General features: G+C 36.9%; 2 protein-coding genes, 1 long non-coding RNA gene and 5 other non-coding genes across 8 annotated transcripts; all 8 read left to right on the forward strand.

The window, feature by feature from the left end:
• Positions 1 to 3785: 3785 nt before the first annotated feature.
• On the forward strand, positions 3786 to 5188 carry LOC137960114 (STOREKEEPER protein-like). Its single transcript, XM_068807608.1, has one exon. It carries the CDS (start codon positions 3853 to 3855, stop codon positions 4927 to 4929), a length of 1077 nt encoding a protein of 358 aa, XP_068663709.1. The 5' UTR covers positions 3786 to 3852; the 3' UTR covers positions 4930 to 5188.
• Positions 5189 to 5783: 595 nt separating this feature from the next.
• Positions 5784 to 9886, forward strand: LOC137959220 (large ribosomal subunit protein uL3z-like). Its single transcript, XM_068806585.1, has 6 exons — positions 5784 to 5826; positions 6733 to 6838; positions 6942 to 7052; positions 7261 to 7565; positions 8434 to 8843; positions 9355 to 9886. The coding sequence occupies exons 2-6, from the start codon at positions 6754 to 6756 to the stop codon at positions 9611 to 9613; spliced, it is 1170 nt and encodes a 389-aa protein (XP_068662686.1). The 5' UTR covers positions 5784 to 5826; positions 6733 to 6753; the 3' UTR covers positions 9614 to 9886.
• An 8352-nt stretch (positions 9887 to 18238) lies between these two features.
• TRNAN-GUU (transfer RNA asparagine (anticodon GUU)) lies at positions 18239 to 18312 on the forward strand. The gene has a single exon. It is a non-coding gene; the product is annotated as a tRNA-Asn (tRNA).
• A 357-nt stretch (positions 18313 to 18669) lies between these two features.
• LOC137959210 (uncharacterized) lies at positions 18670 to 24408 on the forward strand. The gene is made up of 4 exons (XR_011114052.1): positions 18670 to 19132; positions 20427 to 20493; positions 23435 to 23510; positions 24143 to 24408. It is a non-coding gene; the product is annotated as an uncharacterized lncRNA (long non-coding RNA).
• Positions 20120 to 20209, forward strand: LOC137960666 (small nucleolar RNA SNORD96 family). The gene has a single exon (XR_011114218.1). It is a non-coding gene; the product is annotated as a small nucleolar RNA SNORD96 family (small nucleolar RNA).
• Positions 21172 to 21261, forward strand: LOC137960669 (small nucleolar RNA SNORD96 family). Its single transcript, XR_011114220.1, has one exon. It is a non-coding gene; the product is annotated as a small nucleolar RNA SNORD96 family (small nucleolar RNA).
• On the forward strand, positions 22182 to 22271 carry LOC137960667 (small nucleolar RNA SNORD96 family). Its single transcript, XR_011114219.1, has one exon. It is a non-coding gene; the product is annotated as a small nucleolar RNA SNORD96 family (small nucleolar RNA).
• Positions 23177 to 23264, forward strand: LOC137960670 (small nucleolar RNA SNORD96 family). Its single transcript, XR_011114221.1, has one exon. It is a non-coding gene; the product is annotated as a small nucleolar RNA SNORD96 family (small nucleolar RNA).
• Positions 24409 to 26245: the final 1837 nt, after the last annotated feature.

Genomic DNA, 26245 nt, shown 5'->3' on the forward strand with positions numbered 1-26245 from the left:
ACTCCATGAAATTATTTATACACTCCATAAAATAATATAAACACTTCATACACTACATAACATTATAAATAAACTCCATACAATAACCAAACACAACAAAATTAAATGAAATATCACTATCAATTTACAATCACTATCAATTAAATAAAAACTATAAATTATTTAAATAAAATCCTATTACTATTACAGACTTACTAGAAAATTACAAGAAATATTTTAAATTTTTCTTAGGAAAGTTAAATGGACCTCTTATTTCATTTTCTAAGGAAATAAAAATAATAATAATTAATCTAATATATTATTATACTTATCGATAAATTTTTAATCACATAAAATGTCAAACACAAAATTACTACGAAAATTGCCTCATGCTCAAAGTATTATATCATCAACTGTCAAATACTTATTCAAAATTTTTCTATATGGTTTTCTAACCCATCTTGGCAAGAGAATCTTACTTAGAAAATTATATTATTTTTAAAAAAAAATTATAATTAGAAAAATATTTTGAAAAAAATGAGGCACTAATGCTCCCTATATTTATACTAAAAACGTTTTTTCAACATTTATTGAAAAAACCACCAATAGTCTCTAGAAACGTATTTCTACTAAAATATCTTTTCAATTTCTTTAAGAGCCATGAAGAAGGGACAAAGAGTTATTTTTCCTTGTTTATGATCTCACGTAGGGGTGGCTTTGAATAAATTATATATAAAATTATGCATGCATTTTTAAAAAATATAATGATAGAGGAGGTTCAGGTTTGAATTTCAATAATGGATTAAAATGCACCAATATTAATATTTTTTACTCCAATTATTGTCTAGCTTATTTTGTAATTTTTGAATCTGGCCATAATTTATTATGGCCTCCTTAGTGCCCCTAGATGAAAATTTATATTCTAGAAAAAACTAAAAATATTTTTCTTATGATACATATTCCCAAAAAAAATTTTAAATAAAATCTTATTACTATTAGTGACTTATCAAAAAATTACAAGAAATATTTTAAATTTGATTAGGAAAGTTAAATGGACCTTTTATTGTCTCTTATTGGGAAATAAATAAAAATTAATAATCAATCGAATATATTATTATACTTATCGATAAATTTTTAATTAAATAAAATATCAACACACAAAATAGCAATGAAAATTGCTTCATGCTAAAAGTATTACAACATCAACTGTTAAATATTTATTCAAAATTTTTTTATACAGTTTTCTACCCTATCTTAGAACGAAAATTTTACTTAGAAAATTATATGATTTTCAATAAAAAATTTTAATTAGAAAAATGTTTAGAAAAACATGAGACACTAATAGTTTATAGAAATTTATTTATATAAAATTTATTTTTAATTTTTTTCCAGAGAATTTTTTTTTTTTTTACTTTATGATCTCGCACGTGTGAAATCGCACGTGTGAGATCATCTTCGTGCTAGGGAGGGGGGAGATTATTTCTCCCCTGAACTTCGGTTTTGGTTTTCCGCCGAGACGACACGTACGGAAGGGGGTTACGACGATGGGGAAGACCTATCGTCGGGGATGACGGAGGCGGCTGCGACAAAAGCGGCGATGACGGAAGCGGCAATGATGGAAACAGAGGTGACGGCGAGGAGAGGAAAAAATTGAACGGACGGCCATAGAGGTGGCTGGCTAGCAGCTGCAACGGCGGTAGAGACAGCCGGCGACAACAGCCGATGGGAGGGGTCGGCGGTGACGTGGGGAGGAAAAATTTTCCCCCCTCGCTCTCGATCCCGCTCCAGCTCCCGCTCCCCTGCTCACTCGCTATCCCGATACCGTTCCGACTCACTTCGAGCCGGCTCGCAAGCCGAGGAACCGAACCTGGCTTCAGCTCGAGCTCGATAGATAACGAATCCAACCGGTGCCGAGCCGAACTCGAGCCGGCTCGGTTCAAAGCCACCCCTATTTCAAATGCCTTCGAGATTTTCTGGGCCTTGTCCCATCACAATCCAAATGGAACCTAACACAGCAGAAAACCTTGATTCTGGATTCTACATGGAAGTGCCTTTCCGGAGACACAAAGATCACGGCATATCCTTCCATTAGTTTCTTACCAAACAACCGATTTTTTTGCAAGATTATTCACCATTTTCATGTCAGGATAAGCTTTATTTCTAAAACCAGAATTTCTTCCGAAGAATGTGGACAACCCTTTTTCTCAGACAGTGAATATGAACTGCACCCACCACCATTAATTTGAGCCAAACAAGTAAATCCATTTATCAGAAACCATTGAAATGTCAAGCTGTAGTTTCGTCTTCCTTATGCAAACTGAAAAGCTTTACTTTTCAAAATAACTTTCTACCCATCTCTAGCTCCTTCTGTTGAAGCTGTAATCTTTTCTTGTTCAAGAGAAAACTCCAATAAATGCATTTTATCCTTTTGGAAGGTCTTGGTTTACGAGTCACTCTCACCTTAGATATCATTTGAATCTGTTTATCTACCTGATGTGAGCTAGAAGAAGAGAGTTTTCAATATAATGGAAAGAAGTGATTTCCATTAATGGAGATCCAATGCCCAACCATTATTTACCATTTCTCGTCTAGTTTCTCTCTCTGTTGTCTGATGCAAAGAGCACCTCCACGTATATAAGCTCATCCATGCATGAGCAGGGCTTCAAGGCTGTAGAATCACGAATCTCTTTGACTCCACTGCTAGGAGAGGAAACATGAGATCTGCAGCTTATTTCATCTTCCTCATGGGTTTAGTCATGACATTGGGTTCTTTCACAGTAAATGGCTTTGCCAAGGAGTTGCCTCGAGGGGCATTCCCTCGCAAATTGGCTCACCACAAGGGGAAGAACAACGGCACTGCCAATCTACTCGGTCGACCACTGTCCGACGGCTCTGTTGGCGACGACAAAGGCGAGCTCAGTCATGGTACAGACACTGGTAATGTTCATGGTGAAGATGAGAGAGGTAATAAGGATTCAGACGGTACTGCAGTTGAAGACGATGATGTTCTTCCCAGCGGTGCCAAGAAGAATGGTGATCACGAAGGCTTTAAACATGTTCAAGACGATACAGGTGAGGGTCATCAAGATGATAATGAAGATGATGATAAAGATGATGGTGGAGAGGATGGTGATCATTCAAATGGAGCAAAAGATAAGCATGATTCGCCCTCTAAAGAAGATAATTATCGTAAGGAAGGTGAGGGTGACGATGTTCAACATGGTGATCATGATTATGATGGTGATGACGATAATAACTGTGAGGATGATGATGAAGATGAAGATAATCATGAGAAATGTTTCCATGAACACCACAGTCACTATAATTTTGATGATAACAAAACCGATACTTTCAACCCTAAAGGCCCCAAATAACAATTTTAATGTTTTGAAGTGCTTGGAGTAAGTTTATTATCATCCATAGCTCCTAGTGGTATGATTGCTTCAATAATCTGTATTTGTTACAACCTTATACATATGGAAGTGCTATTATGGTCCTACCCTATATGTTAAGGACCTTTCATGTTTATTTCTTTGTATAACATCTCCTCTCTACATGAAATGTGAATGATGTCACTTGTTTCATGCACTATCACTATAAGGTCAGCTGGTTTTATTATAGTGACATTTTGATATATTATTTTTTATTACAAGGTAATTTAGTGAAGCAATAAGAAACCTATTTGATACGATTGAATCCGTGTCTCCCGTCGCGAAGGTTAGCGTGTCCAATATGGTCTAGTCTCTGTTGCAGCGAGTTTAAATAGCCCGCTCCAGTCTTAAGCCCTAGAAATCTCTCATTTCGTCATCCACCCCTTCGACGGTGAACAGTAAATCCCCAAAATCGTTTCCACCACCCTTTCGTAATTTATCAATGGCTTCCAAGAAAAAGCCAGATCCACTTCCTCCTTCAGAATCTGATTCGTCGGGTTCTAGCTCTGAAGAATCTTCAGAAGACGACGCAGTCGAGTCTCCTCCGCGACCATCTCAAACAAATCCCCCCGCGAAGAAGACTATAGTCTCCAAATCCATACCTATACCTGAATCCCGCGGCCGCGAGAGTTCTGATTCGGGTTCGGTGGATGAGAGTTCCGACGAAGAAGTCCCGTCAGCTGTGAAGCCCGTCAAAGATATCGCGCCGGAACCATCCGCCGACTCTGTATCCGATCATGACACCGCGAAGGCGTCAGGTAAGGCTGACGACGCTCGCAAACGCGTTGCCACCGGTTCCGAGACGGAAGACGGTAAGCCCAATAAGAGGGTACGCGCTCCCACTTCTGTCCCTGAGAAGTCGAAAGAAGATGACGAAACCGTGATTCTGATGGGCCTTTTGGATTACATCGAGAAGGGCTCGGACCCGTTTACCGACGCGACTGGATTTTACAACTTCATCGAGGGATTTCTAAAGCACCATGAAGGTTCCCAACAGTTGGCCGATACTGTCAGGCGGCTAAAGAAACGTTACCAGAGCATAGTAAGCAAAATTAAGAGAGGGAAAGTCCTGCTACCTCAGGAAGGAAAAAGGAAGACTATTTTCGAACTGTCTAAAAAGATATGGAGCAGAGGGAGGGAAGCTAAGATTGACGATTCCGCAATTGTTTCTTCGGACAGAAAGAACAGCAAGAAGGGGCAGAGCAGCCGGAAAGTTCTCGATTTCGAACCCAAACCGGAAATCGAGAGGCTTGTAGGGAAATCAACCGAATTAGTGAACGGGCATTCAATAAACAACTTGCTGGTCTCTTGTTGGAAGGAGCTGCAGAACGATAACAGAGTGGGTTTGGAACTTATGAAGGAAAGCTTGGAGTTGATCGAGCCGTCGAAGGTTCGGATACTGGAGGAGAGGTGGAAGAAAATTGAGATAGCTAAGCTAGACATTTTGCAGAAACAGAAGGATCTACTTCAGGAGCAGGTGGAGATGGTTTTGGATGCACTTAAGCAACAAAAAAAGTAGATTTCTTTGTGCTTATGAACTATCAGTGCCGCATCTCTGTTTTCTGGTTCCCATCTTGGAGCAGAAATTTGAAGGAGAACAGGTAGTCTTTTGGTATGTCTTTTGCAGCGTTTTGAAGTGCTGACCTGAACCCAGATTTCCCTTGCCTGTGTTTTTATGGCTTCCCCAGATTCCTATTCCCATCAAGTCCATTGTTTTCGAAGTAAAAAAACTAAACTAGTCATATTTGGTTTGTCATTTCCCTGCCATGGTTTCTTTCAATTAGTCACCGTTGCTGCTTGGCATTTGCGTTTCCAGTTTCGTTCTAGCATTTGATACGTACCGATTGAGATTTATCTATACGTGAAACGCATCAACAAGAAGTGAAAGTGCAGATTTATCTATACGTGAAACGCATCAACAAGAAGTGAAAGTGCGGAGAGATATTTTATTAATAAAATAAAAAATCTAAATTAAGATTAGTTAATTAATTATATAAAATAAATTAAACTCATAATTACTTTTTTTTTGTAATATCTAAAATTTCTCTTAAATTAGTAATTAAATATATTGTTAACTATAATTATATTATATAAAAAATATTTTATTATCCTTTTTGTTAATAAACTAACATAGATTTTTACTTTGATAATTTAATAATTATATAATTATATAATAACAAAATAATTAAATAAATACTTACTTTTATAATATCAAAATAGTTAAATCAAATGTTTACCGGTGGTCATCAAATTCCTTCGCTGCTCAATGAAATGTTGGAGGCGAAAGGGTATTTTGGGTATAAAGATATACTTTGAGGGCATTTATGTCAATTGAAGTAGTAGATATAACCCTCAGGGTTTTGAGGGAAGGGGAGAGAAGACAGACCCCGCCGGAGTGTTTCACGAGATATCTGCTGTGAGTTTCAATCCTTTGTAGCCATTGCTCAGACCTTGTTTATTGTCGTATGGATTATTCTATACATTTAGCTCGTGATTTGAGTTTGTAGATTGTTTACTGCTTTTCTGTTCTGACGTTTTTCCGTTTTATTTTTGGAGATTAGAAATAAACATCTCATGTATGGAGTTTCGTCGCGTCTGCTTTTCAAATTTGTATGTTCACTCAAACAACTGCAAATGTCGATTGTAATTGAAGATTGCTTTGTTTTTCTAATCCTGTAACCTCTCAAGGAATCGTAGAAATTCATTTGAGTCAGCCGAAGTCAACATATCTTACTTTTGTGATTTTTTTTTAGCGTTGCTTTTCCTGGACTTTTCTTTTTGTGGAATTATTTTTCCAGAAACTTAGACTGTATTAGAATGTATGTTTTCACTGGTAATGAATCAGACGTGGGGAAGTGTGCTGTACTTCTTTTCATTTTCGCATTTTCTGTTGTTGATGTTGTTTATACTGGAGGGTGCTTGGTAATTATGATTAATGCTGTATACATGATATTCATCATGACCTTGTCTCTGGATTTGTTTCTTATCATATCGAGAAATACATTCGATGCTTGTTGTTGAAAACTCGCGTACAAGATTTTTCTTTTATATTTTTTCCTTTTTTTTTATCTATGTAGATTCACTATCAGAATTATTTATGTTAAAGTTGTCACCTTTCTGCTATACATCCCCTTTTTCATGTCGACCTTATCATATTGGTTTGTTTTGCCTGAAGCTATATATTTATGACCCAACGGATGAATCTTTGGCATTCTGACTCTAATGGCATTATCATTTGCCTAGAATAGTTGCAAGAGTACTGGAAGCAGCAGTTTTGAGAACTCTTATTGACCTTCTAATTATAACCTTTTTTCTCTTTCAGGGAGAAAGAAAGGGGTGAAGGATGTCGCACAGGAAGTTTGAGCACCCAAGGCATGGTTCTCTTGGGTTCCTACCAAGAAAGAGGGCCTCTCGCCATAGAGGAAAAGGTAATGAAGGTTATTGTTTTCATGTTTTCTATCGTTTACTATGATTATTGTCTGCTGTTAGTATGTGTTGTTAATTTCTGTGTGAATTTATTTGATGATGCAGTTAAGGCGTTCCCTAAGGATGATCCAACAAAGCCTTGCAAGCTGACAGCCTTCCTCGGTTACAAGGCTGGAATGACCCACATCGTGAGAGAAGTTGAGAAACCTGGATCCAGTAAGTTATCTTTTTTCTTTTCAAAATAATCAGTACATTTTCCTTTTTATAATGTCTTAATATCTATTGATTGGGTTTTTGTTTGCCCTTTTAAACTAGAATCTTTTTTGTGGTTCCTATTCGTTGTGTGTAGTAGATGACTCTTACTTGGGAGAACAATATACTTTCTATCAAGTGTTGTATCTAACAAATGGAATTCATAATGTAGAACTTCATAAGAAGGAGACCTGTGAAGCAGTCACTATTATTGAGACTCCACCTATGGTTGTAGTTGGAGTTGTGGGATATGTGAAAACTCCTCGTGGACTCCGTTCCTTGCACACTGTCTGGGCTCAACATCTTAGTGAAGATGTCAAGAGGAGGTTCTACAAGAACTGGGGCAAATCGAAGAAGAGGGCTTTTGCTAACTACTCCAAAAAATGTACAACTGATGAGGGAAAGAAGGACATTGAGACTCAGCTCGAGAAGATCAAGAAGTATGCTAATGTTATTCGTGTCCTGGCTCACACTCAGGTAATACCTTCCGTTATATTCCTATTAAATATTTCGATAGAAAAACATTTGCACACTAGTGTTTTGACCTGTCTAGTAGTTTATTTTAAAGTAGGCATTTGTCCTTGTCATATGTCATTTATTTTCGGTTTCTTCATTTTTTGTTGAATTTTAAATCCATCCAAGCTCTCACAACTGGAAGTCCCTCCCATGTGGCTGTTGAGACAAAGGCCCAATCCACTATTTTCTATTTTCTTTGGGTTTGTTCTATAACATTTTTGTATATTCGATGTCTTTGTAAAGCATGGAGCCTGCAACTTGTATTTTTCAGCATTTAGCCAGTAGATGTAAACCTGCCTTTCTTCCATTTGAAGATAAAAGTTGTGTATCTTATGGATATGTGTCGTCTGTCAAAGGATAAGTTGTGTATTTTATGTTCTAAACGAATATTATAACTTCTGGAACTCATTTTGATGTGAATAGTACTGAAGTCCAGGAGTCTAGGTCATATTACTGCAGTGCAAGGCTTGCCTAATTGGTATTGGACCACATAAGGTATTATCACTCCGTATGGCAGATGGAGGTACCATGTATTCACTGATTGATCTCGTATTGCTGCCTCAAATCTAGTAGGAAATTGTTAATGTGTATTGGCAAGTCAGTAATCTACTTTTGTTTCTATAAACTAAATATATGGATATGGAGGTGTAGTCGTTTCCCTGGTCTTATTATCTCTAGTGAATATATAGCTAATGTAACAACCATGAAAACATTTCAAGTTTCCTTGTCATCAGCATCTTTTCTTGTAAATTTAGCTGTCCCTTGGTTGAAAGTCCAAATTTCATTTTGTTGATTTACGATATTTTTCTTACTGGTCTTTCTCTTACAGATAAGGAAAATGAAGGGCCTGAAGCAGAAGAAAGCCCACCTGATGGAAATTCAGGTTAACGGTGGTACAGCTGCGCAGAAGGTGGACTTTGCTTTTGGTTTCTTTGAAAAACAAATCCCTGTGGATGCTATTTTCCAGAAGGATGAGATGATTGACATTATTGGTGTCACTAAAGGTAAGGGCTATGAAGGAGTTGTTACCCGTTGGGGTGTGACACGTCTTCCTCGTAAAACCCACAGAGGTCTTCGCAAGGTTGCTTGTATTGGTGCGTGGCACCCAGCTAGGGTGTCCTTCACTGTTGCCAGGGCTGGTCAGAATGGGTATCATCACCGAACTGAAATGAACAAAAAAGTTTACAAGCTCGGCAAAGCTGGGGATGACTCTCACACTGCAATTACTGAGTTTGACAGGTTAAATTTTACTTGTCTTCAGAATTTTTGTATTTTAAATTTGTTTATACCTCTTTTGTGGTTTTCCATTGTTTTTTTTTTCTTTTTTGCCTTTGAATGCGACTATGAAAATTATTGCTCTGTTTTCAAAGGAACATAAAGAAATCTAGTTTTATGGTTTATATGTGTTGATATTTTTTAATATTCTGACTGGACCTTTGAAGATCACTATCCCTTTAATAGTTGTATGTTATTTGTGCCTGCGCCTGATAGACCCGCATTAAGGAGGGTTAACTAGAAGGCTTATAAAAGTCGTTGTTACTTTTATCTATTGAGGTCTTAGAAGCTATATCCCATGATCTTGTTGAGCATTAGTGTTGAATGAGTTATTTTTCTGTCGCTTGGATTACTTGTAAATCTATGTTGAGAAGTGCTGAATAGAAGAATAAGATAGATTTTCCAATGGGCTATGTGTGTTCTGTATCTATTCTTTGGTTTCTGCTGCTGATCTTTGTTGTGACCTTATGAGCAGGACTGAGAAGGACATCACTCCCATGGGTGGCTTCCCTCACTATGGTGTGGTGAAGGATGACTATATCTTGATTAAAGGATGCTGTGTAGGTCCCAAAAAAAGGGTTGTCACGCTCCGCCAATCTCTGCTTAAACAGACATCCCGTTTGGCTCTCGAGGAGATCAAACTTAAATTCATTGACACTTCATCCAAGTTTGGTCATGGCCGCTTCCAAACCACCCAGGAGAAGCAAAAGTTTTATGGACGTGTCAAAGCTTAAGCTTTCTTTGCGTGGTACAATTGGGTCATTTAGTCATCTGAATTACCTCACTTCATTTTCTGGAACAATAGTATGTTTTATGGCATCTCAAAGCGGTCTCTTGACATGTCATTGAGCTTATCTAAATTGCCAGAGTTCATTTTCTAGACTAAAAGCATGTTTTTCAGTTTAAATATATTCACGTTTTTGGTGAATCGTGTTATTTGTAGTCGTAGAGTTTTAAAGGAGAATCATAAGCAGGCTTCGAATAATATTTCTTTAAGTTTGATCTTACATGGCGCTCCTCTCTCATTTTATTTCTTTTAGTTAAAAGTTGGTTTTCTACAGTGGTGCATAGTCAGTGAGTGAAAGGGGGTCAGCTCTTTTGGGAACCACCAAATATTAGAGCCAGCTCTCTGATTAGGAGAGTTAATTATTTGATTAGGTATTTAAGATGGGGAATTAATGAAAATTTCTCCCTCTGGTTTTTTGGGTCCAAATATTTTTAGTGGGTTTAGTGATGGAGAGTCATCTTCCATGCCAGACTACCACATTTTGCTAAGCATCGAGTGTAATGAGGCTAGTAGCTTTTATATTTGTGTAAGAAACTGATAGAGATTAATTCATTTCCATACTGTCCTCCCAAGTTTTCGAGTTCTTTTCTATCAAGATTTCCCCATTAGTACAAGTCTTGAAGAACTATTGATCATATTTATTATTAAACTCGTAAGAGCATAGGTAAAATATAAGATCTGCATTAAAAACGAAGAAAACAAAGACATCTTTAAATTCATAAAGCAAAACCCAGTAAGCAACGAATCAAGAGACTTAGCTAACCGGGGATAATTAAAATTCTTGATTCTTTTTTTCTTTTTTTCTTTTCTGGTAAAGTAGAGGCTCTTCAAAAAACCCACTTCCCCATCAATGTCAAAGAACACCTGAAGCATCTTAATTAATGGCTAACCTTTGCTTTAACGGAACTTGTCTCTTGTTCAGCTCATTGGAGTTTTAGCTTTTACTCGAGTCTGATCAAGAAACAAGATTCCCCATTGCACGTCTGGAACTGGAAGAGACATTGGGGGCGCTCCGGCCGCCTGAGACGAACGAGAGAGCTAACTCGTTCAAGTAAAAGAAAAGAGGCAGGATGCAAATAAATCAAGCAAAATTTCCAACGTTATGTGTAGGTTTTTTGGTAATGGAAAGTTGAGACTTCATATGGGAGGTTTATAGCATAGGCTTGAGAAGAATCCGGTTAATGGGTGTGCATGCCATAACCAAATCACCCACGACACCACTGTTAGAATTATGGTTTCAAATAGATAATTTATAAAATAAAATTACCATGATATTAGAGGCGTGGGGCCCACTTCTAGATGTTGTCATTGGATGTTCAGTACAGGGAATAATGGCCAGCACATCCCTTTGTAGAGGTAGATTATATGGGTACATTGACTTAGTGGACACATCCCTTGGGACTAAGGAGATATGTCTCTCTTGAGGGGATGTATCCCTCCTGAGAGGATGTATCTCTTCTAAGAGGATGTGTCCTTATGAAAAGTCATTAGTGCACCCTTTGAAAATCTATATAAACCTCCATGGTCTTACAAGTGAGGCTAAGGCTATTTGCACACCCAGTCTGGCTGAACGGGAGCAAGCTTATCACTTGTAAACGAAGTATAAAAGATTATCTTGTTCACTTCAAGTTCTGTTTATATTCTTCAAGATGAAAGGTACGCTCTCTTTATTCTTCTTATTTCAATTCTATGATATATGTATGGTTTTCATGATAATGGAATTATGGAGGATTTAATATCTATTTTCTATGATGTTTATATTATTATTAGACATAAAGTCTAACAAATACAAGTGATTAATGCCTCTACTGGTATCATATAGATAGATTATACGTTTCTATATTTTTCCATAATTTTTTTGGATTTTTTGGCTATTTATTAGTGAATGAAAATAAGCCTAATTTAGGCTTATTAGGTTCTGGCGCCACAGGCGGGCCGGCTGTGTGCGGGTTACTATGCGCGGGCTATTGTGTGCGGGCCTGCTGCACGGGCTACTGTGCGCGGGCTGCTGGCCACGGGCCTGCTGGTGCAGGTTTGTGCGGTCCAGGTCGGTGATGAACCAAAACTATGAACCAAACCGGGTTTTTACTAATATAATGAACCAAAATGTGTTTTAAAGGTTTATTATTACCCAGAATTGTATTTTGAATAGGATTTCCATGTTATTTGGCTATTTGAAGTATTTATAATTAGTGTTATTGCATGTCTTGTTATATATTTATGTATTTGTATGTGAAAATTAACTTAATTCTATAATTTGCAAAATCCCCAAAGTGTAATGCATTTTGTATAAATTAAATTAATTTTATGTGTGTTTATTTTGAGTATAATTTGTTTTATGAGTTATACTAATTTTATTATATGATTAGCAAAATCCCCAAAGGGTAATGCGAATTGTATAATTAAATTTGTATGTTGTAAATTAATTCATATGAATCCCCAAAGGGTAAGTATGAATTAATTTATTTGTTTGTTTGTTGGTTTGTGATTGTTGGTTGTTTATCATGTGTGGAATGATTCGCTAACTCTCATGAATCCCCAAAGGGTAAATGGGAGTACTAGATGGTTTAAATGATTCTATAATTATGTATGTTCTCCCAAATATTGAAATATTTTTTGGATGACAGGAATATCCAGTAGTGGACATAATTTTGCTGAGTCCCTAAAGAAAAATGTACTTGATGGGACTAATTATGTGAACTGGTCACAACGGGTTGACTTAATGCTATGAGGCTATAGGTTTGATAAGATTATCAAAGTGGATACTCCTCCTCAAAGACCTTCCCGAATAAACTACCCTGATAATCTGAAACAGTATACGAAGGACCTTAGAAAATTCAAGGAATGGGATAATGCTAATGAAATTTCTAGGTCACATATTCTTGGGGCTCTAAGTGAGACTCTCTTGATGACTTATTTTCATGTCCCCACTACAAAAGAGATTCTCGACCAGATTGAGGCTAAATATGGTAAAAAGTCATCTACTCACATCAATAACTTATGGCAAAAGTTCACTCGTGCCAAATGGGAAGAAACTGCTGATGTGAGAAAACATGTAAATGACATGCTTGCCATGGCAGATGAGTTACAATATCATGGTAGACCAATGGATGAAGAAACTAAAGCGGTCACCATTATCAACTCTTTACCCAAATCTCTCAAATATATTCAAGACTTTTATTTTTTGTCCAAGACAAAGTGGACTATATTTGATTTGGTTAATATGATCGACCACCAGTCCGAAAGACTCAATCCAAGTATTGAGTTAGATAAACCTTCACCTAGTGCTAACGTAGTTTTGAAGCCGAAGAAAAAGAATTTTAAGAAGAAGGGAAAGAACTTTCGATTTCAAAACTTCAAGGACAAAAAGGTCAATCAATAAAGGGTTGAAGTACATGCAAATCAACGTGTTTGCTTCTTCTGTAATAAGCCAGGACATATAAAGAAGTATTATAGGGCTTTGAAAACCATGCAAGAAGGGCAACAGGAGAATACCAGTGAGTCCTTATCTCTTGAAACTTGTACTATTTATATCAAGCCTTTTAGTTGTTGGGCTGATTCTGGTGCAACTGTTCATGTATCGAATGAGTTGCAGGGTTTTAAGGAGCTAAGAAAGATTGAGGACAAAACAAGTTTTATTTACATGGGAAATGATGAAAAGGCCATTGTGGAAGGCGTGGGCACTTACCGGCTAAAGCTTGTTGATAATAAGTTTTTTGATTTAGAAGATTATCTTTATGCTCCTTCTTTGAGAAGAAGTCTATTATCTGTATCTTGTCTTGAGAAACTTGGATTTACATTTTACTTTGGCAATGAAAAGTTTCTTATGTTACAAGATGATAAAGTTATTTTGAGAGGTTTTCGAAATTCTGGTCTATATCAATTGCAACTTAGTGGAAATATGGTGTTCAATGTTTCTACTTCTTTGGATATTAAAGAAAATGAATTGTATTTGTGGCATTTACGACTAGGGCATATAAACAAAGATAGAATTACAAGACTTGTGACACAAGGATTATTGAAAAATCTTTCACATAATGATTTTCCTATTTGTGAGTGTTGTATATATGGGAAAATGACAAAGATACCCTTTCCATCCAAAGGCTCAATAAGTTCTCATGTTTTGGATATTATTCATTCTGATATATGTGGACCTATGAATGTGAATACTCGTAATGGTCATTCGTATTTTATCACATTTATAGATGATTTCTCAAGATATGGAAGAGTATATTTACTGCATAGAAAAAATGAGGCTTTAGATTATTTCAAAACCTTCAAATTGGAGGTAGAAAATGTCACAGGAAACAAGATCAAAACATTGCACACCGACAGAGGTGGAGAGTATTGTTCGGAGTTATTCTCTGAATTTTGCAAGTCAAACGGGATTATCCATATGTTTAGCATGCCTTATACACCTGAATAGAATGGTATTGTTGAAAGGAGAAATCGAACCTTACTAGAGATGTTACTGATCCTGACACTTACGAGGAAGCACTCCTTGATGTGGTTTCCGACAAGTGGAAGTCGGCCATGGAAGAAGAGATGGACTCTATGTATAAAAATGAAGTTTGGAAACTTGTTGATCCTCCTACATCGGTTAAGCCCATTAAGTGCAAGTGGATTTTTACAAGGAAGAGAAATGTTGAAGGGAAAGTTGAAATATTCAAAGCTCGTCTTGTTGCCAAAGGTTTTACTCAACAATACGAGATTGATTATGATGAAATATTCTCTCCTGTTGCAAGAATACAGTTTATTCGAGCTCTCCTGGCATTGGTAGCATATTATGACTATGAGTTGTTCCAAATGGATGTTAAAACCGCTTTTCTAAATGGAAATTTGGATGAGAAGATTTATATGGAACAACCACGTGGATTTGTTAGATCTGGAACTGAAGCAAAAGTGTGTAAGTTGGACAAGTCTATTTACGGTTTGAAACAAGCCTCAAGATTATGGAATATCAAGTTCAATAAAGCAATTACAGCGTATGGTTTTACTCAGAATCCAGAAGATCACTGTGTTTATATAAAAACAGTGGGAGATGATATTCAGTTACTCCATGGTATGAAGACATAGTTGTTTCAGACATTTGATATGAAAGACCTTGGGGAAACTTCTTATATTCTTGGTATTAAAATTCTACGGGATAGATCTTTGCGAAAATTGAGTTTGTCTCAAAAGAAGTATATCGACACTCTTCTGGATCGGTTTCACATGTCTAATTGTATACAAGGTAAAATACCTTATGATAGCACTAAAAAGATGAGCCATATGGATTGTCCTTCTCACCTCAAAGATAAGTTGGACGAATCTAAGTATCCATAAGCTTCTGCTGTGGGGAGTTTTATGTATGCTCTTATATGTACAAGACCTGATCTTGTTTATGCTGTTGGGATTCTAAGCCGGTTTCAGGCTAATCCAGGTTTTACTCACTGGGAAGGGGTAAAATGGGTAATGCGCTATCTAAAAAGAACAAAGTCATATGCTTTGACTTATCAAGCGGACAAGTTGGAATTGGTTGGTTATTCCGACTCAGATTATCAAGGATGTGTTGATACCCAAAAATCTACTTCTGGTTTTATCTTTATGTTTGGAGGAGGTGCCATTTCTTGGAAAAGCAAGAAGCAAGATTGTGTCGCACAATCAACCATGGAGGCAGAATATGTGACTATGAACTTAGCTACAAGGGAAGTTGTCTATCTTCGCAAATTCTTGTGAAGTCTTCTAGTGGTAGACTGTGTAGAGCGACCTATTCCTCTCTTTTGTGATAATGAATCTACTATTGCTATCACGAAAGATCCAAAGTGTCACTCTAAGGCTAAACATATCGAAGGCAAATACCACTATATACGAGACATGCTGAGGAAGGAGGAAGTTGTTCTTTATAAGATATCTTCTCCGGATAACTTAGCTGATCCACTAACCAAGTGTCTTCCCGTGACCAGTTTCACTTTCCATGTGGGGAACATGGGTTTGATTTGTTTATAATTGATGAGACCAAGTGGGAGAACATTGTTTTGTATGCATTGTGGTCTCAATGATTTGTAATACTATGTATGTCATGACATTGTAATTTATATTCCATGGAATGATTTTGACAAAATGCATATGCTTTTGTGTGATAATATGAGTACTCAGTGTATGCCATGAGATTCAGCTTCCCTATTAGGTATGCACTTGTACGTGTATATATGAGGGTCTCAACAGGGAATGACGGTTGAGTCTCTAAATTGTCCAGGCCAATGGGACTGCATAGGCACAGTTTCCTTTACGGCTAATACTCATGCTGGTATAGAACTTTACCCTGAGCTCCTCAGGTACTGAGTATGCTATGGACGGTGAGATGCCTTGATGTCCAGCTTTTTTATTAGGTATATACTTGTATGTATATATGGAAGGGTCTCAATAGGAAGGTTGGGTTGGATGTCTAAATTATTCAGGCCTATAGTACTGATTAGGCACAGTTACCTTAGTGGCTAATACTCGAACTCGTACAGAGCTTTACCCTGAGTTCAGGTTCGAGTATGCTATTAATGGAGACCGCTGAATTGGCAAATTTGACAAGTATGGATTTGGTTTATTCCCCAGCCTTGGATATCTAAGATATATATTGTGTAGGCCCGGGTTAACTACACATGTATATTAAAGTGTTTAAGGTAATACCTATGGTCATGGTATGGTTTGATGTGTCAAAATTGATTTTTCATGTTTTTTTTCGAAAATCGGAATTTGAAATGGATTTGAAACCAAGTGGGAGTTTGTTAGAATTATGGTTTCAAATAGATAATTTATAAAATAAAATTACCATGATATTAGAGGCGTGGGGCCCACTTCTAGATGTTGTCATTGGATGTTCAGTACAGGGAATAATAGCCAGCACATCCCTCTGTAGAGGTAGATTAAATGGGTATATTGACTTAGTGGACACATCCCTTGGGACTAAGGAGATATGTCTCTCTTGAGGGGATGTATCCCTCCTGAGAGGACGTATCTCTTCTAAGAGGATGTGTCCTTATGAAAAGTCATTAGTGCACCCTTTGAAAATCTATATAAACCTCCATGGTCTTACAAGTGAGGCTAAGGCTATTTGCACACCCAGTCTGGCTGAGCGGGAGCAAGCTTATCACTTGTAAACGAAGTATAAAAGATTATCTTGTGCACTTCAAGTTCTGTTTATATTCTTCAAGATGAAAAGTACGCTCTCTTTATTCTTCTTATTTCAATTATATGATATATGTATGGTTTTCATGATAATGAAATTATGGAGGATTTAATATCTATTTTCTATGATGTTTATATTATTATTAGACATCAAGTCTAACAACCGCATCATTCCCCATTTGCAGACACAATCCTTGTTTTCATTTCCTTGTTTGCTGCTATAGGCTCGAGACCTTAAGAGAGACATATTTGAAACTATTTATTATCATGCTCTGAAAGCTTCTTGTGAACTTGCTGCAAAAGAAGGTCTTTATGAGACTTATAGTGAGAGTCCTGTGAGCAAGGCGAGCTTTTTAATAAAATGCCTTATTTTCTTTTCATAGTTGGTGAGTTGGTACACTCCTACTATATGTCAAAAAGTTGTGTTTTCATTAATTCTGGTGTGAAACTATTTTGAACTTCTGGGAATTCTTCAACCTGACATGTGGGGTGTAGTTCCTTCTGATCGGTGGAATTGGGCTACTCTTAAGGAAGATGATCTCCGAGAATGGAGTCAGGAACTCTCTTCTTGTGGCTCCTATGCCCACTGCATCAACTAGTCAGATCCTTGGGAATAATGAGTGCTTTGAACCTTATACATCAAATATCTACAGTCGTAGGGTGCTTAGGTGTGTCATTTTTTATTGTTTTGGGTAAAATCTGGATTCCAGTCTTTAAATTCTTTTATTTATCTAATAATCTAACATTTTTCGTTCTTTTGTACAGTGGAGAGTTTGTTGTGGTGAATAAACACCTTCTTCATGACTTAACTGAGATGGGTTTGTGGTCTCCTTCTCTCAAAAACAAGATAATTATTTCAGATGGTTCAGTATTAAAAATTCTAGAGATTTGTCAGTTTTACCAGAGCTGATGTTTGTCAGTGGCAACAGGAAAATACAATGCCAGTGGATGATGATGCTGGAGCTAAAATGGCGCAGGTTGTGTGCTCTCTGGAGAAGAGAGAAGAGTGTATGGCTTGTGGAAGCTAGACTAACCCTTGAACCGGAATTGTTGATGTCAGTCTTCTGGATGAAGCTTTGCTTGAATTTGCTGGGGGATTGGGATCAAAGTATAGCCTTGTCTATTGGTGTAAAACTAGAGAATGATCATTTGCTGTTATCCTTGTGGTTTGATCCGAATCTAATATCAACCAATTAAAATTATTTTTATATACTTATTATTAAAATATAATGGGTATATATTTATAAAATGTTGTGCTAAATAACTGAATGAGTAAAATTATTTAATTACTTAATTGGATAATATTTTATTATATTTCTATTCTATTAAAAAACTGTAAAAAAAAAACTAACAACCTAAAGTATGTGAATGGCAGTGTCAATAAATTTATCTCAGAAATGACTTCCCGAAAGCTGGAGTAGCTCAGTTGGTTAGAGCGTGTGGCTGTTAACCACAAGGTCGAAGGTTCAAGCCCTTCCTCTAGCGTGAATTATCCTTTTTCCCGATTGATTTTTGTGATGAATGAGTTATAATTTAAAGTCTCGAGAATCAGCATCTCCGTTAACGGCGTTTGCATCCACTTCAAATGGGTCGGATTGTGTGGGTTCCTTTGTTGAACCCGCCCATTGCCATTCCTTCTCGCCTGGGTTTTATTTTTACTTCTCCTCTTTCGAATGGGTTTCACGCTGTCCCGGTTTTCCTGCTGATGCGTTGGAAGAAATCTCGGCCGCACATCTTCGGTAGAGATAAGAGACGAGTAGGGTTTAAAGACGAAGAGAAACCCTAAAAACGGCTCTCCCTCAACTAGGGTTTAAGGACGACGAAGAGAAACCCTTATAAATTGTGTTCTCTTTCATATCGTTCAGCGGGTAAGCTGAAGAGGACGCCGGCCAACGGCGGGCTCAAGGGATCTGTTCCCCTTTGTTCGAGAGCGGAGGGGTGTATTCTTTTGGTGACCTAGCTGCTGACCTGCTGAATCGGCGAGATCGTAGACATGCAGGTGAATGGCCAAGAGTTACCGAGCGTTCTATCATGGTCTTACCGTGTAGGTGAAGGGCCAACTTCGTAGACATGAAGGTGCTCGGCGAAGCGTTTACAAGTTCTATCACGGTCGCACTCGCTGGGATTGGAAACTCACCAAACGTGCAGTGGGAGATGAAAGTTGACGAACAGTTTCCGTCCTCCCCTATCTACGCAGTTTCTCTGAACATTTTTCGTTCCGTATCTCAACCTGAAGAGCATCAGATGCGGTTTGAGCGAATATGATAATTTGTGCAGGAACAAGTACAAGAACGCGAACAAAGAGGTGAGTTGCATCATTCAGAGTACTGTGCTTCTCTTTAATTAGATATGCCTCAAGCAATCTCTGGCGGATTTCGAATAAATGAAATATTTTTCGTGTTTTGACTGTTAGCAAAATCTTGTGAAAGGGAGGCAGAGGAAGAGATCTGCAAATGTGAGGTGTTTGATTATCAATCTCTCGTTGTTTTGATCAGCCTCCTTTGGTCTTCTATTCAGTTTGCTGGCCTCTTGACCCTTTAAATGAGATCGTGATTTTTTAAAAAAAATCGTTTCGTTCTTTACGACTATTGATGTCGGACTATGTCGAGTCTACATGTTTTTGCTAAACTTCAATGAAATGGTTCAGAGCCTTTTGATAATCAACTAAGTGCTGCCTTGAGTAGCATAGAGCTTCAATTTGTGCACTTCGATTTATCCTATCAAGTACAGTTACGTTCTTGCATGTGCTATGTCAATGTTTTGACGGTTTACTGTCTTTGGAGCAAACAAATTATGTTTGTACATTCCATAGTAGATGTCATAGAACAAGCCTTTGGATGTTAGATGGTTTTGCTTTTCTTGGCATTTCCTCCATCTTAAGGTGGTCTCATATTCCATTGCCTTGGGGAGCAGCATTGCTGCCTTTACCTCTTGGGACTGGCCATGAGACATACATTTTTTGTCTTTTACTTTATCCTGATCAGCCCAAAACACTCAAGGATGGCAATTCTTTAACTCTATTCATATGAAGACAAACAGTTTATGGAATTTGTGTGATAGTGATGTTCAAAACTTGTATTCCTGTGAACAATCCGTGAAAGGACCCTGTTTATGTTGATGGTCCTTGTCTATGGGAGCTCCTCCAGTTAAGGGCAACCTCAAATACCTTCATCCTGTGGCGTAGCATTTTGCATTCAATTGCCCTTGCACATTGTGAATTATATTCATGTTGTTCTCTTTATTTGTTAAATAATTCATTAATTTAAAATTTTGGATTTTTTTGTTGGGTTATTGGCCTGTGATGAGACATCATACAAAAAAACACCATCTTTCGGGACTGAATGGCTTGTTGCCTTGCTGACATTCTGCAATTCTGAGGCCACTGTACTTCTTATGTAGCTAGTTTTGCATTCAGGCAGCTAGTTATTATCATTTTGATGATAATCACTAGCTTTTCTCCATTTAGTACTTTTGTGTGTTGTATGTTTTCTTGACCTGTGATCAATATTACAAGTCTTTTGCTTGTACCTAATCTTGTTCAAGATCAGTTTGTTTTTTTTTTTTTTTTTGCTTGACAATGTATTTTTTTGTTGTAACAGATGCAGTTGAAGAATGACTAAGAAACAAAAGCAAGTTAAAGCTGTAGATTGCGGTGATGTCTTTGAGGTAGTTGATGCCCTTATATTTTTCTTTTTACCTTATGTGTCTTATCACGAGCAATATGATTTTGTCAATGTTTTGGTGGCAATTGATATTTCCATCATTTATTATAGTCCTGCTCGTGTTAGTGGTTACATATTTTGTGTGTAGGCTTATCTAGTGTTGACCATCTACTGTACATGGAGCAAACAAATTATGTTTGTAGATTCCTTAGTAGATGTCATAGAAAAAGCCTTTGGATGTTAGATGGTTTTTTGCTTTTTTGGGCATTTCCTCCATCTGTAGGTGGTCTCATATTCCATCGCCTTGGGGAGCAGCATAGCTGCCTTTACCTCTTGGGACTGGCCATGAGACATACATTTTTTGTGTTTTACTTTATCCTCATCAGCCCAAAAGACTTGTGGATGGCAGTTGTTTAACACTATTCATATGTTGACAAACTGCTTATGGAATTAGTGTGATGGTGAAGTTCAAAACTTGTATTCCTTGTTGAACCATCTGTGATGAGAACCCTTTTAATGTTCATGGTCCTTGTCTATGGGAGCTCCTCCAGTTAAAGGCAACCTCAAATACCTTCATCCTGTGGTGTAGCATTTTGCATTCAATTTGTCCTTTCACATTTTGAAAATTCATATTGTTAAATAATTCATTAATTTAAAATTTTGGATTTTTTTGTTGGGTTATTAGCCTGTGATGAAACATCTTACAAAAAAACACCATCTTTCGGGACTGAATGGCTTTTTGCCTTGCTGACTTTCTGCAATTCTGAGGCCACTGTATTTCTTATGTAGCTAGTTTCGCATTCAGGCATCTAATTAGAATCTTTTTGATGATAATCACTAGCTTTTCTCCATTTAGTACTTTTGGGTGTTGTATGTTGTCTTGACCTGATCAATTTTACAAGCTTTTTGCTTGACAATGTTTTTTTTTTTTTTTTTAGTTGTAACCGATGCAATTGAAGAATGACCTATAAATAAAAGCAAGTTAATGCTATGAATAGTGGTGATGTCTTTGAGGTAGTTGATTCATTTATCTTTTTCTATTTTCCATGTGTGTCTTATAATGTGCAATATGATTTTGTCAATAATTTGGTGGCAATTAATGTTTTCATCATTTCTGATAGTCCTACCTGTGTTACTGGTTACATATTTTGTGTGTAGGCTTATCAAGTGTTGACCATCTACTGTACATGGAGCAAACAAATTATGTTTGTACATTCCATAGTAGATGTCATAGAAAAAGCCTTTGGATGTTAGATGGTTTTGCTTTTTTGGGCATTTCCTCCATCTTAAGGTGGTCTCATATTCCATCGCCTTGGGGAGCAGCATTGCTGCCTTTACCTCTTGGGACTGGCCATGAGACATACATTTTTTTGTGGTTTACTTTTTCCTTGATCAGCCCAAAAGACTCAAGAATGGCAGTTGTTTAACTCTATTCATATGTAGACAAGCAGCTTATGGAATTAGTGTGATGGTGAAGTTCAAAACTTGTATTCCTTGTTGAATAATCTGTTATAAGAATCTTGTTTATGTTGATGGTCTTTGTCAATGGGAGCTCCTCCAGTTAAGGGCAACCTCAAATACCTTCATCCTGTGGTGTAGCATTTTGCATTCAATTTGTCTTTTCACTTTATGAAAATTCATATTGTTAAATAATTCATTAATTTAAAATTTTGGATTTTTTTGTTGGGTTATTGGCCTGTGATGAAACTTCTTACAAAAGAACACCATCTTTCGGGACTGAATGGCTTTTTGCCCTGCTGACTTTCTGCAATTCTGAGGCCATTGTATTTCTTATGTAGCTAGTTTTGCATTCAGGCAGCTAATTAGAATCTTTTTGATGATAGTCACTAGCTTTTCTCCATTTAGTTCTTTTGGGTGTTGTATGTTTTCTTGACTTGATCAATATTACATGCCTTTTGCTTGACAATGTTTTTTTTTTTTTTTAGTTGTAACAGATGCAATTAAAGAATGACCTATAAATAAAAGCAAATTAATGCTATGAATAGTTGTGATGTCTTTGAGGTAGTTGATGCACTTATCTTTTTCTTTTTTCCATGTTTATCTTATCACGTGCAATATGATTTGGTGGCAATTATTATTTTCATCATTTATTATAGTCCTACTTGTGTTACTGATTACATATGTTGTGTGTAGGCTTATCTAGTGTTGACATCTACTGTACATGGAGCAAACAAATTATGTTTGTACATTCCATAGTAGATGTCATAGAAAAAGCCTTTGGATGTTAGATGGTTTTGCTTTTTTTGGGCATTTCCTCCATCCTAAAGTGGTCTCATATTCCATCGCCTTGGGGAGCAGCATTGCTGCCTTTACCTCTTGGGACTGGCCATGAGACATACATTTTTTTGTGTTTTACTTAATCCTTGATCAGCCCAAAAGACTCAAGGATGGCATTTGTTTAACTCTATTCATATGTAGACAAACAGTTTATGGAATTAATGTGATGGTGAAGTTCAAAACTTGTATTCCTCGTTGAACAATCCGTGATAAGAACCCTTTTTATGTTGATGGTCCTTGTCAATGGGAGCTCCTCCAGTTAAGGGCAACCTCAAATACCTTCATCCTGTGGTGTAGCTTTTGCATTCAATTTGTCCTTTCACATTTTGAAAATTCATATTGTTAATTAATTCATTAATTTAAAATTTTGGATTTTATTGTTGGGTTATTGGCCTGTGATGAAACATCTTACAAAAAAACCATCTATCCGGACTGAATGGCTTTTTGCCTTGCTGACATTCTGCAATTCTGAGGCCATTGTATTTCTTATGATACTAATTTCGCAATCTGGCATCTAATTAGAATTTTTTTGATGATAATCACTAGCTTTTTTTCATGTAGGGCTTTTGGGTGTTGTATGTTTTCTTGACCTGATCAATATTACAAGCCTTTTGCTTGACAATGTTTTTTTTTTTTTTTTTGTTTAGTTGTAACAGATGCAATTGAAGAATGACATATAAACAAAAGCAGGTTAATGCTGTGAATATTCGTGATGTCTTTCAGGTAGTTGATGCACTTATTTTTTTATTTTTTCCATGTATCTTAACTTGTTCTATATGATTTTGTCAATGATTTTGTGGCCATTATTATTTCCATCATTTTTTATATTTTACTATGTGTTATTACATATTTTGCATGTAGGCTTATCTAGTGTTGACCATTTACTGTACATGGAGCTAACAGATTATGTTTGTACATTCCATAGTAGATGTCATAGAACAAGCCTTTGGATGTTAGATGGTTTTGCTTTTCTGGGCATTTCCTCCATCCTTAGGTGGTATCATATTCTATCGCCTTGGGAAGCAGCATTGCTGCCTTGACCTCTTGGGACTGGCCATGAGACATACATACCTTTTTTTTATTCCATATATTGCCTATTAATGTTAGATTGCAATTAAGTTAAACCTTGAGAAGACGTGTTTGTACATTAATGTACTGTTTTATTTATAGCCTGCCTTACTGGATTAGAAGACCTCTAGGTTGACATTCTGCAATTTTGATCCCCACTGACCTTATTCAGCTTTGCTATATTCAGGCTATTTCTAGTGACTATTTTTAATCAGTAGTTGTTTTCTTCAATTTTTGTTGGTTTTGCCTGGAGTTCTTTAGCCTAACTGTTCTGTTTCAATTTGTAGGAGATTTGGGAAAAACCATCAGAGGGGAAAGCAAAAGCAACGCTGAGAATTTCGCTTTCAGTATTTGTGTTTCGCCCCAGTTGATATAGTGTACATGTTACATGGGTCCGGATGCGTGCTGGTTGTACTCGTTTCTATTTTTAACATGTTTCACTGAATAAGAAATGAAAAAATGTACAGAGGTTTAGAGAAAGAAACACAAATTTAAGAATGATAAATATAAAGTAATTTTTTACAAATTATTAGACTTTAATAATGTATCAAAACAAGCCTATAACATACGAAAATAAAATAAAATTTGAATTTAAATATTATTATTCTATTTTTGAACAAAAAAAAATCTCCTTTTAGATTTGCTTTAATTCCAAATGTTAGACTGGAAAATCTGGCTCATATCTGGGATCAGAAAAGGTAAAAAACACTAAAGTGAAAGAAGAGTTCTGGAGAAATAGGGAGAGTGAAAGTGTTACTTTGCAAGGAAGAGAAGCCTTTTTTATATAAAGAAATCTGAACCCAAAAAGGAAAGACAAAAACAGGAGCCTGCTGTTCACTCCTTTACCATCGCCTATTCTATCAATCTGGTTCAGAATCAAGTTACACGACGATCTCCCTTTTTGGATCAATATCTTCAATTGTCCGCGTCTATATCAGTTCTCACTCTCTTCAAAAATCTAGAGTCGGTTCTATTAGTTTTCAGAACAGGACTGTAGCCACTTGATTGATTTGACTGAACTTGGGAAGAGTAGTGTCAGAGACGAAGAAAATGGGTACTTATCCTTTCAATCTTCCTACAGTAAATGAAAGTCAATTTATTAAGATATTTTCTAGTGAAAAATCATTTTGCTTTGACTCTCTCCTCTACTATTGGTAATGGGTTGTTGCCCTGAATTCAAACTTACAAACAAGATCAGTAAACTCTGTGCGGCCTTCGATGAAGCTGGGTCTGGAGACTGGAAAGGCTTCTCAGAGGTCAGAAACCAACTTGTATTTTTAGAATGATACTTGAGCACGAAAGGAACTACTCGACCAAGTCCAGTTGGATGAGAGTGAAAAACACCATTTTTTCCAAAGTCTTTTCCCTTAACACAGAAAATCATAGTAAGAAAAAGTAAACTCCAGTTTTGTGAAACTAGGAAGAAAATAATCATTTTCTGCTTCAATCATCCTTCTTAGATGGTAGGCAACCAAAAACTGAAATGGATAAACCCTAAATGAGTTCCCAGAGAGGAACTGCGAAGTTTCTTTTGAACCCAAGGACTGAGATATCCACAGGAAGCCAATCATGGCTGATGGGTACTGCCATAACTACTGCTGTCGCAATCTTGTGAATCTCATCTTGTACCACCACGGCATGAAATCTATAAAAAACGTGGGGGAAATTGACAGATGAAGCAACCCGAGCAGAGAATTTCACTGGATATGGAGTGGGATATGGATCCGTTCTTTTTTGAGTGCGAGAGCTTCCATTAATAAAGCGTCCCAGATGAAAACAAAATGTTGGATATAGAAATCTGAAGTCGGCGTTGCGAAATTCCGAAACGCATCGGATGTTGCAAAATCTGATAAAAGAGATTATGCCTCTGCAAATACATCCTAGATCAGAACGAGCAGCAGAACGAACAGCAGAGAAGGAGCTTCACCTTTCGAGTGTTTTGATGTTTGACTATTCAATGGATCGATCAAATGGGTCAGTCAAGAGGTTGCTTACTACAGGATTTTCTTGCAACTGCCAAAGTTCTGGTTTTTTCGTCCCTGTTGGAAGGAGAAAAAGCAAATCTTCTTCGGCTCAAAGTTCAGACTTTTCTGTTTTGGGTGTGCTGCTTTTTCTATTCATCTGAACCTGACGACTCTGATTCTGACGTTTGGCCTTCCCCTGGTCTACAAAAAACAAAGCCCTTTAGTCAGTCTCCGCTGGGATTCTTCCTTCAACGTGTTCATCTTCTCGGCTAAAAAAGAGAAAAGAGAAACAACGTGGCCTTCAACGTTTTCTTAAAGAAATAAAGAAAATTCTCGAACTGTCAATCTCTACTTATCCTTTCAGATGATACCATGTAAATGTTTCGGGGATTCTTAATCATTTTGCTTTCTCTTTCGGTTAATGGC

The sequence above is a fragment of the Aristolochia californica genome, unplaced genomic scaffold (genome assembly GCF_029961685.1).
Source record: "Aristolochia californica isolate CCGP_79_NKW_82.1479 unplaced genomic scaffold, dmAriCali1.0.hap1 SCAF_3, whole genome shotgun sequence".
Taxonomy (NCBI): Eukaryota; Viridiplantae; Streptophyta; class Magnoliopsida; order Piperales; family Aristolochiaceae; genus Aristolochia; species Aristolochia californica.

Bases quoted from the DNA above. Each gene is read 5' to 3' on its own strand.
- LOC137960114 (XM_068807608.1), top strand. From the start codon at position 3,853: ATGGCTTCCAAGAAAAAGCCAGATCCACTTCCTCCTTCAGAATCTGAT.
- LOC137959220 (XM_068806585.1), top strand. From the start codon at position 6,754: ATGTCGCACAGGAAGTTTGAGCACCCAAGGCATGGTTCTCTTGGGTTC. The intron at 6,839-6,941 runs GTAATGAAGGTT...TTGATGATGCAG, and splicing joins CTCTCGCCATAGAGGAAAAG to TTAAGGCGTTCCCTAAGGAT. The intron at 7,053-7,260 runs GTAAGTTATCTT...TTCATAATGTAG, and splicing joins AGTTGAGAAACCTGGATCCA to AACTTCATAAGAAGGAGACC.